The sequence below is a fragment of the Magallana gigas genome, chromosome 1 (assembly GCF_963853765.1).
Source record: "Magallana gigas chromosome 1, xbMagGiga1.1, whole genome shotgun sequence".
Classification (NCBI taxonomy): Eukaryota; Metazoa; Mollusca; class Bivalvia; order Ostreida; family Ostreidae; genus Magallana; species Magallana gigas.
The window spans coordinates 7,873,391-7,888,363 of NC_088853.1; the positions used below are offsets into that span (position 1 = coordinate 7,873,391).

General features: G+C 31.7%; 1 protein-coding gene and 1 long non-coding RNA gene across 2 annotated transcripts; both read left to right on the forward strand.

Moving 5' to 3' along the window:
• Window positions 1-3,997: 3,997 nt before the first annotated feature.
• Window positions 3,998-10,670, forward strand: LOC117687289 (uncharacterized protein in xynA 3'region-like). Its single transcript, XM_066084948.1, has 6 exons — window positions 3,998-4,043; window positions 6,553-6,752; window positions 6,868-7,175; window positions 8,339-8,479; window positions 10,079-10,309; window positions 10,656-10,670. Exons 1-6 carry the CDS (start codon window positions 4,033-4,035, stop codon window positions 10,668-10,670), a joined length of 906 nt encoding a protein of 301 aa, XP_065941020.1. The 5' UTR covers window positions 3,998-4,032.
• Window positions 10,671-10,792: 122 nt separating this feature from the next.
• On the forward strand, window positions 10,793-13,797 carry LOC136273122 (uncharacterized). Its single transcript, XR_010711314.1, has 3 exons — window positions 10,793-10,902; window positions 12,453-12,594; window positions 12,712-13,797. It is a non-coding gene; the product is annotated as an uncharacterized lncRNA (long non-coding RNA).
• The last annotated feature ends 1,176 nt before the right edge of the window (window positions 13,798-14,973 follow it).

Genomic DNA, 14,973 nt, shown 5'->3' on the forward strand with positions numbered 1-14,973 from the left:
GAACCTCGTTTTAGAAGTGTGGAATACGAATCTTGGTAAAATGGGCATACAAACCCGGGTCAATTCCAAATACGCATTATTTTGCAGCAATATTTACAGCGAATACAAATATACTGGTCCATCAAATATCCTGAAATTTTAATGACATTGGCAGATTAATAACTGCCAATCTTTGTTTTGCCCAGGCCAAGTCTTGCCTACCCATTTTACCGGATGCCGAACCCAAAGCTATTAAGCTGATTGAAACACGCCTTTCCTTTATTATTATTTTCTTAATAACTCAGATTTGAAACAGAATAAGCCCATAATAAGTCTTATCAGCTGTTTTTGTAATTTGTTTACCTCAATATTGAACCGTAGACTTATATTATGGGCATCTTCTAATAGTATTGTCACAGATGCACAGTTTGGTTTTCAACCTATGTTAGGTACTACAGAAGCAATTTTTGCACTTCATTGCCTGGTTTCACAAGCGCTGCAAACTAAAAAACGGTAAATGTTATTTACATCATAGATTTGTTAATCATGCTAAAACGATATACTTTATGTACCTTTTTAATATTCTTTGAAAGATAAGCAATATTAGATTATTTATTCAAGAATATTTATTTCCTCAAAATTAACAGTACATGCATTGACCACTATATTCTGTCCCAAAATATCCTCGATTCACTTTTTGCTGTATATTTATATGATCCCAAGTGCTCTTCCTGAAATTATCAAATATCATAAAAACCATTGATATCCCCACCTTAATCTAACGATATTATTCCTCCTTAGGTCATGCAGGCGCATCAGATCATTATGGCATGTAAGCCATGACCCTAAGGGGTCATCCTGACCCTCTTAGAATCAGAAATTGTCAATTATCTTTAAATACTTGATGTTTGATGATCCTTTCTCTATTTAATCTTTATTATTAAGTCTCCCAAATGAAATTTGGAGACTTATTGTTTTTGTACGGTTCTTAATACATGTATTATTATTCTTCATCTTCTTTTTCTTCTTTCCCACTCTAGCTGAACTTGTTTCTCAGAGATGGCTGAACAGAATTGTACAAAACTCTAGGATATGATAGGCCTGCATATTTAGATGTGCACCCTGGTTTGATTTTCTCATTTTGGGTTAGACAACCACTTTTCGGGGTGGGGGGTGTCAAAAGGGTGTGGGGTCTAAGATTGAACCTTGTAGAAAGAATCGTACACTCTGTAGTAAATGGTAACTTGAAAACGGACAAAGATAATAATGTAGAGTTTTCATAATCATATATTGGCTGTTACTGGCAATATATAGGGTTTATTAGATCTGACCCCTGGGGTCATCTCCACTCCCACCCCCCCCCACCCCCACCCCCACCCCCACCCCCCCCCCAGGAATTTGAAATTACCATATATCTCAGAAACTGTTATAATCATGACCCCTAAACCATATATATTCATGTTTCTGATGTCAGAGGCATCAAATGTTTTGTAGGTTATGGGCCCTGTGGGTAGTCCTGACCCCTTCAAACAGCAAGTCCCTTAATATCTTCAAAACAATTGAGATCCCCACCCTTAAACCATATATATTCTTGTTCCTTGTGTCAAGAGGCATCAAACGGTATGTAGGTCATGGGCCCCGGGGGTGGTCATGACCCCCCTTGAACAGAAAGTGCACGAATATCTCGAAAACGGTTGAGATCCCCACCCCTTAACCATATAAATTCTTTATCCTTAAAGGGCATCAATAGGTATGTTCCGGTAGGTAGTGGGCCAAATTTAATTTTTCAAAACCGTAATGCACATCTATGGAACAGTTCCTATCATATCACAAGATATGATGTGTCTATCCATTAAATCATAAAAGAAGTTCTAGGATCTATGGGTTTTTTTTTAAGTGATAAACGTCAATTTTCTGCTACTTTTTGACTCCCTGGATGAAATTTAAATTTTTAAAACCTTACTGCACATCTATAGAACAGTCCCTATCATATCTTAAGATGTGATTGTCTATCCATTAAAACATAAGAGGAGCTCTTGGATCTATGGGGTTTTTTTTAGTGATAAACGTCAATTTTCTGCTACTATTTGACTCCCTGGATGAAATTTAAATTTAAATTTTTAAAACCTTATTGCACATCTATAGGACAGCCCCAATTATATCCCAAGAGATGACGTAGCTACTCCAAAAGTTGTAAGAGGAGTTCTGGGAACCATATTTTTTTGCAAAAAAACATCATTTTTAGTTGCCCACTGATCCCCTTAATAAAAAAAAATTCTGGAACCTGATCACGCCTCAATATGACACCCCCAATCATATTCTAGAAGATCATTTGGCTACCACCCAAAAAAAGACGTTTTTGAAACCAGTTCTTTTTGTAAAAAAAAAAACGTCATTCTTTAGAAAGTTCGGGTATAATTATGGAAGTGAAGTTTGGGGTTCCCACAAGGGACAATATATTGAAAAGGTCCACCTTGAGTTTTTACGCTTTGTGCTTGGTGTCCGTAAAAATACTAATACAACTATGTTATGTTCCGAGACTGGGCGTCTACCCTTATATCTTATTCGTATATATCGAATGTTTAAGTTCTGGTTTAAATTATTACAGACAGAAAATTGTATATTAAGAGCTGCTTATGGCTGGTCATATTGTATTTGTGAAAACGAAAAGCAAAATTATCAAAGCTAAGCAAAATTTATTTAGGACCAATTATATAATCTGGGACTTGGCTACATGTGGAATGGTCAAAGTAATTTAAACAGTCGTATTTGTCTACCAATTATTCAGAAAAGACTTAAAGACAACATTATTCAAACGCTGCATGGAAAGATGCAAATAGAAACTACATGTTTTATTTACAAGCACTTAGTTGATAATTTTTGCTTACAATATTATTTAGAAAAATCCATACCAAGGTTGTATAAAAAATGTATTTCCAAAATGAGGTTGTCCTCACATAATCTGCTTATTGAAACAGGTCGACATAAAAATACCAAGAGACAAAAAGTTTTTTAAAACTTGTATAACAGACATTGAAGACGAATATCATTTTATACTTGTATGTCCAATGTACTAAGCATTACGATCAAAGCTTATAAAAAAGTATTACTGGTGTAAACCGTCCATGTACAAATTAATACAGTTACTAAGTTTTAACAATATCAAAGAATTGTGTAATTTAGGAAAATTCATTTACTAAGCCCTCACACTCAGAATGGTTTGACTACATCAAGTGTCATTTGCTGATTCAATTGTTATTACTATCAATATATATATATATATATATATATATATATATATATATATATATATATATATATATATATATATATATATATATATATATAATATAATATATATATATATATGTGTGTTATTTCATTCTCCAAATACAAATTATTCTATAAACACAGGAGTTTGTGCGCACGAGTCAAGATTTGTAAGGACTGACCGTCCATTATTGCCTATATATATTCATGTATTGTTCACCATTATAAGTGCTATAAGACGTATGTCTTTTGCAATAAAGAAATTAGAATATAGTCAAACTGAACAGGTCTTTTTCCCTCTGCTGCCATTTAAAGAATAAGTTTGGTAAGCTAGTGTATATTCACTTGGAAGAACCACATTATTTTTTCAAAGCTTTTCAATCTGCGTTGCACATTGCGCCATTAATTGGACTTGTTAATTACCTGCTGCATATAAATATAGTTTTTTTAACATTACATTTTATTGTAAATAGTTGCGTAATTTTATTTTTTCTGTACAAGGAACCTTGTAAATATAAATTTGTAACCAAATCAGATCACTTAGAATAAAGCGTGTGTAGATTATGTTTAAAAACAGGAAATCTTTTTTATGAAGGTATCATTTGTACAGTACATGGGCAAACAATCGGCGTGATTGCATACATAACCAAAAAATCAATTAAACGGTAAATCGATAAACAAATCAGTCCGTGCGTATTCAAAAAGCAATCCCGCGGCGCAATATAAAGGCCTCTGGGTTTTATTCTAAGATCGCATTAGGCTTCTGAGCAGCATTAACGAAACATGGAAAAGGGGTATGTTTGGACACATTTATATCTCGAGCCAAATTTTAATGTTGAAAGCAATCTTTCTTGTCATCTTTTTTTAATTCTGTCTACCTGTCAAGTGCATCAAAAACATGTTCTTTTTTACCTTAACAAAGTGAGATTATTTTAATGCTTGAAAATTACCTTTATAAAGAATTTTTTTTAAAATTCGTATTGTTGAAAATATGCATTTTTGTTTTTGTTTTTGTTTATTTATTTTTTTTAATTATTTTTTTTATCGAACGACGTATTCCTTGTCTTGTAAAAAGAAATGCTTTAGCTTAAACAAGTTATAACAATCTTCGGCTAGGTGAAATGTTGACGGACTTTTTCATCATTATTATTGACTGGTCAGCGGAGGATGCTTACTCCTGCACCTGATCCTACCTTTAATCTTTGTAAAGGTCTGGGTTCGCTCTGCTCCTGTTTTGTTTTTTTCCTTTGGACTTTCAATTTTTAACACAGTGACTGTTCATTATCACCACTTCATTTCTTCTTTGATAAAGGCAGCATTACTACAAACTTACAAAACCCATTTAAGTTTATTTGTATGATGAATGACAGCATTAGAATACTTAAACAATTAAGCATTCTTCTGGAGGATTACTATGAAAATTTTAAATGCTTTTCATTTCTTACCTTGTACATGTAAAGCCTCTGAGCAAAATATAAAATTATGCAAGAGGGTTACATGTAATTGAAATGCGACGAATTTACTGGTTGTTTGTTTTTTTTTCTTTTGTTTTGTTTTTTCAAAAAAAAAAACAAAATAAAATAACAAGGATATTGTTATCCGTTTAATTGTTATGGGGTTTTTGGTAAGGCCTTCCTTTTTTCTAGTGATTGTACTATTTTTCTTCTCTTTTTTTCTCCTTTTTTCTGTCTTCGGAATTTCTCAGACATGGCAAAATAGATACTAATGAAATTTTTAAAAAGGATAGAAAATAAAAATACCTCAAAGGGTTTTTTAAATATTTTTTTCAAGAATAATTTCCCGTCGTCCGTGCCCGGTCCCGAGATTTATTCATTATTGTATTCGGTCGTCACAGAGAGTACTCCAAATATTGGTTTTCTTCTTCTTTTTTTTTTATTCTTACGTGAAACTTTAATTTGATTGTTTTTAACTTTAGATTTCATTTTAAAGAGAACACTAATTTCAAGTTTAAACATAACGTACGCAGTTAGTGAAAGCGATTCATGTGTTTTATGAGTATTTTTATATTTCAAACATAATGTATATACTTACATCAAAATTGAATTTTCGCTATTCTATACGATCTCAAATCATACAGACGATACAGTATCATCGAGATGAAAAAAACTCATACGTGTATTTAAAATTAAAATACATTTAACCAATGACATAAATAATATGTTATTTATGTCTCTGATTAAATATTAAAATACCCGGTACTTAGTAAAACTATTATGTTAAGCAATGCAGTTTTGTTTACGTTTACATTACTTGGCAGTTGTTCAATCCTGCAATAAATATGATCTGAATAGAGAGTTCTTGACGTTGACTGGTTTGATTTTCCTATTATAAATTGGGACTATAGTCTTTCGATCCCAAATTATTTATTCAGCACATTTGGACGATTTAAAAAAAATAAACATACCTGTTAAAGATGCAATTAAAATAGATGTTGAAATGCAAAACCCCATAGACTTTATTTTCATCCGTGTATTAAAACCAGCTGATGAGCGACTGCACGCGGACTATCGAACTTAGGCGTGTAAAAACAATTTACTTTTGGGTCCTACATAACTTATACTAGATTATTTTGAAATAGTTTCCGTTTTTATTACACTATCTATGTATTCAATTTTATTGAGTATCATCTCACGGGGTGTATAGGAAGTATATACTGTCTACGTTGCATGTCTTTATGCAAAAGAACTCATCATAGTAAATACGTGTCTTTACATCCATTTAAAAGATTAAACCTGTCAGAGGCAGTTTTTTACATCCTTTTTTTATACATATAAAAACAATTGCCTTTTTGTAAAGGTTTGCAGCTATCTTGAACAACATTTTTAAGTCAAATATCGAAGTTATCTCACGTATCTGAATGAATTCTCTGTCCGTGAAAGATATTTTCCCCAAGTCTAACCCAGATTTTAAAAAGTGATTGTGTGAGGAAACGCTGTAGCGAGTTTAAACTAGTTGAATTTCAGATTTCAAGGTCAACACAGTTACTACTTATTTCAAAACAAGTTTGGAAAAATAATTTTTCTTTTCTTATACTAATCTTGTTTTGAATATAATAAATGATTGTTACTTGATTGCTAAATTACTGTAATGATGTTATTGCTATATCAGAACGTTGTGTGAAATTAATTCGGATGTTAAGCTCGAAGCAATACATGTACTTCTAACATGCTAATTATATTGGTGTCCTATTTTGAAGAGGAACCCTATAAGATGGTCATCAGTTCAAAGCTATGTGATGATTAATAAGTCATATACCATTGATGATAGTTTTTTTTTTCTCAGAAAGAGCATTCCAGAAGAGAAAGAAACAATTGAAAAAAACATATTATCTTTGTACAAGGAATGTGAAAACTTTATTTCAAGTGATGAATGCACAAAAAATCTTCGAAATGAACTGGAAGAATCTATACCAGATTGTCTTACTGTTCTTCGGAAATGGATGGATGATCTAGAAAATTCCGACCATGGAATTGTAATAGCAGGTAAATTAAGAAAACTATCATTTGTTTATAATACTCATTTTTGAATAAGAAATTAAGTAACATAACTAGCCTTGAACAGATTTAACAAAAAGTGGATTGTATACACATATTTCAGGGGAAACGAGTGCAGGGAAATCAACATTAATCAACAAATTATTCGAAAAACAGTTGTTTAGGGGCCGAAATAACGAATCAACCTCCACAATTTGTAAACTACGTAACTCAAAGAGGATAAGAGTCATTACCACAGACATGAGAGGACAGAGAGAAGAGACTGACATGACAGACAAATGTAATTTAGAAACAAAAGAAGGGGTCAAGATGCTCAGGAACTTTTTAAAAGATCTAACAGATCTTACGTCATCGGAAAAAAGCGTCACATTTAATAGTGTGGAAGTGGAATTTCCTATCCCTTTTCTTGGGGTAAATTATACATTTTTAATATATACTCGTACACACAGATTGTTGTACATTGTTTTGCTAAAATAGCAATTTATTCGATAAAATATCATAACACATATTTAATTAAAGTCAGTAAATAAGTAATCAAATACCATAAGTAATCTAAAGACACGGTGGCGTAAAATCATAATAAACGAAATATCGAATATTACACTTTATCCTTCAGTGTTTAAAAAAAAATAATCCATTTTAAATTAAGATATACAATTATTCATTGGCACAAGACACACATGATTTCCTTTTCGTTCTTTTGTCGCGCAAGCGCAAGGAAATGATACTTCAACATTGTGAAATAAAATATGAACAGGCCTCCTTTCAGTGCAACACGTTGTGTTAAAAAATTCAAATTATTTGTACGTCCATACTTATCGTTAGACCATTATTAATAATCAAGTTGTCTACGGATTTTTTATTCGTTTTCCCGATTACGACAAAGAGCACACGACGGATGTGACCGGTCGGCAGAGGATGCTCGCATTTCCTATGGCATTTTATCCTACTGTCTTTTCCGATATATTTTATATTTGATATTGTATATTCTTTTTGATAAAATGAAATATATCGGAAAGGACACTACCTCCATTTTTTGTAGGTCCGTGTTTGCTCTGCTACTGTTTTATATTTCCCCTTTGGATTTTTTATTTTGTTTACCTATGAAATTCCGGATGACTATTTAAATAAAAAGTAATAATTTAGCGTGACACTGTATGAAACCTCCAGTATAATCATTTTTTAAAATATATTACTTCCAATTTTTGTCTTAATGATTGAAGTCAAAAATCGTTTTTGGGTCACTCTATCTAATAATGATGTTAACTTTTATTGTTTTAATTGTTTCTATTTTAAACTGATTGTTTTGACTTCAATAACATTGATGTTCTTGTTTATTTAAATTTTTTAAACAAGGTTTGTATGATATTTTTACTTTCAAATTGTTTGATACAAGTCAGATTCAAATATAACCAATATTAAAAAGTTAAGTCACAAATAAATTTAAAAAAAGAAACTTAAGCTACGTAAGTTGGAATATACGAAATAAGTAACGTCATCGTAGTATTTCACAAAAAAAAATTAAAACCGTTTACCATCTTAACCATTTAATTTGGTTCTTATCTGTTCATCAGGGTAACATGATTCTTGTGGACACGCCTGGCATCGGAGGCTCTGGGAACGTCACAGACAAACTTATAAAGTACCTCCCAAATGCATTGCTATTTATCTTTATGATAAATGCTGGGAGTGCTGGCGGAATGCAGAATGATAGAGTAAGTATTCTGGAGTGATGTTTACTTTGTTTACATAACTAAGAATTGTAAGCTTTGTAACTCTCTTGTAACTCCCTTATAACTCAACGAATGACACTCAAATTTTGGTTGTTTATTAACGATGCATTACCAAAGAATCGTAAACATTAACATCGGAAAAATAATTTTTGACCAAAATCGTGACCATGCCCCTTGAAAATCCAAGTAAATTTTACGGTGTGGCCGTTTGGGCCAGTGCAACATAAATTTCAATTTAATACACACATGTATTAGGGGTGGACCTAACGTTTGAAGTAAGAATGGGTGCCAGTTTTAGGCAGAGGGTATAGGGACATCAAGGCAGGTACAGGTGGACTAGGAGGGGGGGGGGACAAAGCCCCCGGAAGCTTCTGAATTCCAGAGAGTTTTCAAAGTAAGACTTATGTATTATTTTTTTCTCGTGATTATATATAAATAAATAGTAATAAAATTATTAGTATTTACAATTTTTAAAGGCTAGTAGATTTAAGACCAACAATAATCCGTCTGCCTTGCAGAAACAGCTTAAAAACAATCAAATTCAATGGGACGATGAAAATGAGGTTTTCAAAATGATACCATATACCAGCTTGCATTATAGTAAAAGGGGCAATTGTGTATGTTATACTATTGAACCTACCAACTGGCTCTCAAACTAAACCTTTAAATCAGTCTAATGCAGAGGAATCTCAGTTTCTATAAAATCAAATAATAAAAGCGACATAAAAGTATAAGGAGCCTCATATTAGAGTTTAGAGTTCAAGATGAAGCTTCAAATACAAGGATAAGACTTTTTAACCTGTCAATATAAGGGCTATGATACTCAAGTGAATATCAACTCGTGGGCCTATTCTTTATATTCAGCGAATGATTTATCGTCTTAATGCAAAGCATTCGAAAACAATAACACAAATGTATGCATTTCGACTTAAGTCATCGGAAGTTCTCGTAAAATTAAGTTTGTTGGATAAATTCTGGGAAGAAAATGACCCGACATGTCTGCAAAGTTTCTGATATGTACATATTTTTAACGTACGGAGGTGTGTTGTTTACTTAAAGTTTTTAAATCACTTTTTGGTGTATGGAGGTGTATGCGACTTACAGGTAAGAATTTTCCTTAAAAATGTTTCCTTTTCCATCATGTTGTTATGCACCGCAAAGGTTTATAGGGAATTTAGAATTTGCTCGCTAATTACAAATCATATAAACACAAAAGCATTTTTCTTGCTCGATAAATATACAGTTTGTTCAATTTGTAAAGAATACTTTTTATATGATACTCAGTAGTTTAAATATAAAACACGCCTATTAGATTTAGACACATTACCTCTATGATATACTGATAGCGTTTACAAAAACTATAACACGTGGTATTTTACTTGCGGGATAGTACAACTGGGATAAAAAAGGCTCTGTGAAATACTATTAGATTGAAGGGGACAATTTTATTTTGCATTTCAATTTTATAACGCATTATTCTCTACAGAAGATAATTCATGAAAAGAAACAAACGTATAATGATGGGTGTCTCTTTTTTTAATTCAATAAGTTCAAGTCACTTTTTGTGTTTGTATGTTTCAGCTTCCAGAAATAATCCGAGCAATAGTTCTTCTACATTTGGAAAATGAAATGCCCTGTTTTGATCCACGAAACGCTATATTCATAACAAATAAATGGGATACACTATACAGTGAAGATGACAGCAGTGACGAAGACGAAGAGACAAAAACATGGAATACTTTGAAGTTTGATATCAAAAACCGATGGCCATCAGTGAGAGACGAACTAATTTTTAAGATGAATTTGAAAGACGTAATTATTTATTATAACAAAAATTAATATTTATTGAAAAATAAAAAATAATGAATATCATCAGCTTATTACATTCAATTAATTCGCATAATCTTGATATATATATATATATATATATATATATATATATATATATATATATATATATATATATATATATATATATATATATATATATATATTGATATAAGCATTTTGATATAATTATTTGATTTCAAACGCTTGTTATGTATAAAATACCAATTCAACAAGTGTATACTCCAAGTGTTTCTAAAAGTGTTATGCAAAAAAAGTTATCTTTGGCGTACTTTCTTGACAGAGAAAAGGCCTTTTTTTTAAATTCTAGTTGCAAACACCTTAAGCCAATTATACCTTTGTGTAAAATATATGTGAAAAAAGACTACTCATTAATGAATGAATTTCAAATCATCGTATCAAAGATGTTGAATTATAAAGATTTATCATTCATGTTGTCATATGAAGGTTTCGTCTGGGAAAACAAATAGTTCCATGACAAATTTCAAAGAATTCAAAAGAATTTTGGAGTCAATGGTGAAAACGGCTGAAAACAACAGACTTCTTCAACATTCAAGGTATCTGCTTCTCTTAGTCGTCGCTACATACATACATGTACTTCGTTTTCTTGGAAACGAAATATTACGTCTTTTCTTTTTTTTTCATGTCACTCTGTAAATATAACTTAATATACAATTTTGTTCGAAAGATAAACTCTTACAAAGTGTTCATCATTATAAATAGAATGATTTTAAAGTATCATTTCGTAACTGATATGTTTTCTGATCGACAACACATATAAAATAAAAATATACCGATTGAACCAAATTACCCCTGACGAAACGTTAAAAAAGAAATTGGTATTTTTCTTAGCGAGTCTAATTAATTTCCTCAGTTCGTCTATACAGCTCGCTACGCGAGCAGAGCTTCTCTATATAAGGTTATGACTAATTTTAAACTAATGAATTCGAAATACCCCCTTCTATGTGTAAACTAATGAGTGGATGTAACAGGTTTGTCGCATGTGAAAGATAAACATCAACTTAATATATTGAATAAAGATGCGAAAACCTTCTGTAATATGCAGAATTTAAACTCTAAAAACTAAAGAAGTAATTAGGTAATACAAAAATTATTCAATGCCTGAACAGTCTATAGACCAGATTTTGTTTATTCTTGGTACAGAAAACAGCTCAGTATGATGATCAATTTAATTAAATCGTTCTAACATCAGTTATTCGACGCCGAGACAAAGAAATGTGTTTATTTCATTTAGTAAAAACACTACTAGAATATTGAGTGAACACTAAGAATTATGGTTCAGCGTATGACAAATATTAACTTTCAATCCGGCTGTCAGCCGTTTTGTGATTTTTTATCATATACATTTGTATTATTTTGGTTGTGGAAAGTATAATGTGCAGTCCTGGAGACAGTAGTATAACCTTTATTATGTGTAAGGTAAAAAGCTGAAAGAATACAAAAAACAATTACAGCAATGTGACTATAGAGTTAAAATAAAATGATTTATGACAGGAACAGTGTTCCATACTTTTTTTAGAACAAATAGGGGAGGTGTGTAAACAATACAAATTTCCTAACAAATATCTCGCTAAATTACTTATAGATAATAGTTAAATCACTTACAAAAAATAGAAGACAGAGTTTATGAGTAAAACTTCCCTAAATTGCAATAATTAAAAGTTATTAAAACTTATCAACCACTTGCTGTACATGTGTATAAAAACATTGAACAGTTATTTTGAAGAAATTAGACATCATGCATACAAAAGGTTGAATCAGAAGATAGCCTACATTCATATCTAATCATTTACACAATGCATAAGACAAATAAACATTTAACTTACACTGTGGTAGGCCATAATTGCCTCGAACTAAAAACAAAGATCAGCAAACATGGCTGACGAGACTTTCCTAACAAGGGCAATAACTCCAACGAAATGAAAAGAAAAATAACTCTTAAAAAATACAAAGGCAACACATATAATATAGTTTGTTAACAAATTGACAATTAATGTTACAAAGTAAAATTAATCTAAAGGTCAAACAGAATAGTGGTCAATGTATCAAAAACGCTTAAGTATATTTGTGTCAACAATTTTTATAGATTTCTGCAACAAGTCTTGACACCTTTATCAAAAGGTTTAAGTGCAAGAATTGAACTAGAGAAAAAGACCGAAGAAGAATGTGTATCATTGCTTGAACGACACAGAAAGAAGATAGACGAGCTAACTATAGAATGCAAACAGGTATATATCACACAGTAGTTTCGAAATTTCGTGCTTGTTTTTCTCAATAAATGTGGTTTATGAAATTAGTATGCATTTTATCTGCTGAAAAATAAGTTATTTTATTTCCTAAATTAGGCTAGAAAGGAGTTTTTAGAAAAGAACACTAAAGCAAAAGAAGATTTAGCCCAAGGATGCTATGAATACATGTCAACAAGTGTTGGCAAAGAAAAGGTACTGAATCCTCCAAATCGGACCCGGATTGCAGACGTCAACTGGGGCACAGTAGATTTTGAAAAGGAAATCGAAGTACGGGTTGATTTGTACGTTGAAAAGTATTTGCAATCTGATGGCGTATTAAAGATATATGAGAACATTCAAATAGAAATCGACACATTTTGCGAACAAGTAATATCCGATCTTTCTGGGATGGAAAACGAATGGATTAAAAATATACCTGATACATCGTCCGTTTCTCTAACTAACGCATTTTTATTACTCGGTTTACTTACTTCCCCTGCTTGGCTGGCTGCTCTAGCTGTCGGGTTCGGACTAGCTGCTGCCGCAGGTGCTGGGTTTTTTTTATTGTTGGCACTTTTTTGGGATGGTTTAAAAAAAAGACAAAGGAAGAAATAACTAATGAATACGACAAACACCTAGGAAAAATTCGAGGAAAAATATGCGATCACCTTGATAAAAACTGTGGAGTGGTTATCATTAAACTAATCGATAAGGTCACAGAGGATGTCCTTCCTAAAAAGTTACAAACATTTAAAACCATGATACAGCAAATCTCGGAGTCAAAGGATGAAATCACAGCTTATCAGAAACGACTCAAAGTTAATGCTGACAAAATTAGGAATATGGAGGAAAGCGTTACAAAAATTGCAGAATGTTTCAATTCTTAAATGTACAACAGCATATCTGGAACAGTTGAATTGATAGTTTGCTTTCACAGAAACTTCTTTTTTTATTTTATTTATTATCATTTAATATTTATCTATCATAATTGAAGCTTTCCGAATCGCCCTTTGAACCCTTTCTTTAGAGCGTTCTTGAGCACTGGCAAGTATGTTATTCTGTATTTCTTGAATAGGCATGCCCGAAAAAAATAATAGGCTGATAAAACTGCACCTTCAGGCATCACCTTACCATATTGAGCCCCCCCCCCCTCCCCACCAACAGAAAAGTCTACTTCTTTTTAAACGTGAAAGAATTCAGTTAACTAACCCAGTTGATCCCGAACCTATCTTTGTGTGTTTTAAAATGGTCAGATTAGCTTACCAATGATTTTAACAAAATAAGCTTATGTGTAGATAATGCTAACATTTGTGTTGTATCGATTTAATACTAATGAGTTACAAAGAAAAATAAACTTATATGATTAGTTGTTTTCAAAATTTCTTTTTTGTAATTTTTATTGTATAGATATGTTTTCTTAATGTTATTATGTGTGTGTATCCTAGAAGTGGATTTTCTTCTATGGTTTGTATAAGATTTACTTTTGCGAAATTGTTCCACTGGATGAAATATCTGGTTTCAGCGCTGCGGAAACCCTTTGGAAACTCTGCAGAAACTTAAGGTTACTTTAAGTTTCCGACAGGTTTCAGCACGGAAACTTCAAGTTTCATTAAGTTTCCGCAGTGCTGAAACTTAGGCTGTCCATGAATCCAAATGGTTTCCGCAACGGAAACTTACTGAAACTTGAAGTTCCTGCATAGTTTCAATCTCCATATACGTTTGGGATACATATTGTTTACAAAGGGTTTCCGCAACTGAAACTTACTGAAACTTTTTATATTTTTGCTTTCACAAAAGCTAAGCAAGGTTTCTACTTTATGTAAAAACAAAACAATTTCAAACAGTTCCAAATTTATTTTGTTCAAAAATCTGAAATTGTTTCCAATAATAAATAAAATACAGCCAAGATACAATAAACATCCATATGGCAATTCCCTTATTAGGGACTTTTATTTAAAAAATGATAAAATTGCACAAGAAAAAAAACTCCCATAGAGTCTTTACATTTGTATTTTTTTTCATCTCGATTAAATGCCTATCAAATCTCCCTTTAAAAATGCAACAAAGATTCTACTTTTTTCAAAATATGAATGCAATTTACAAAATAACTGCACGTACATGAATAAACAAAGAAAACTTAACTGTTACATGAACATGATACACTTGTCTCAATTTGTTTTGAACTACAATGAATATGTACACCATAAAATATTTTTGAAAAGTCTAAAGTGTCCGTCTTTTAAAATAAAAAAAAAATACACTACAAGATAGTAGTTGACTATAGAGGTATGACCCAGATTTGATTTGAATATGTATGTCAATAAATTCCAAAATGAGGTTAAAGTGACCCACTTACAAGTTGGGATAAACCTTTTCTTT

Coding starts and splice junctions, on each gene's coding strand:
- LOC117687289 (XM_066084948.1), top strand. Junction 7,176..8,338: donor TTCCTATCCCTTTTCTTGGG/GTAAATTATACA, acceptor TCTGTTCATCAG/GGTAACATGATTCTTGTGGA. Junction 8,480..10,078: donor GCGGAATGCAGAATGATAGA/GTAAGTATTCTG, acceptor TGTATGTTTCAG/CTTCCAGAAATAATCCGAGC.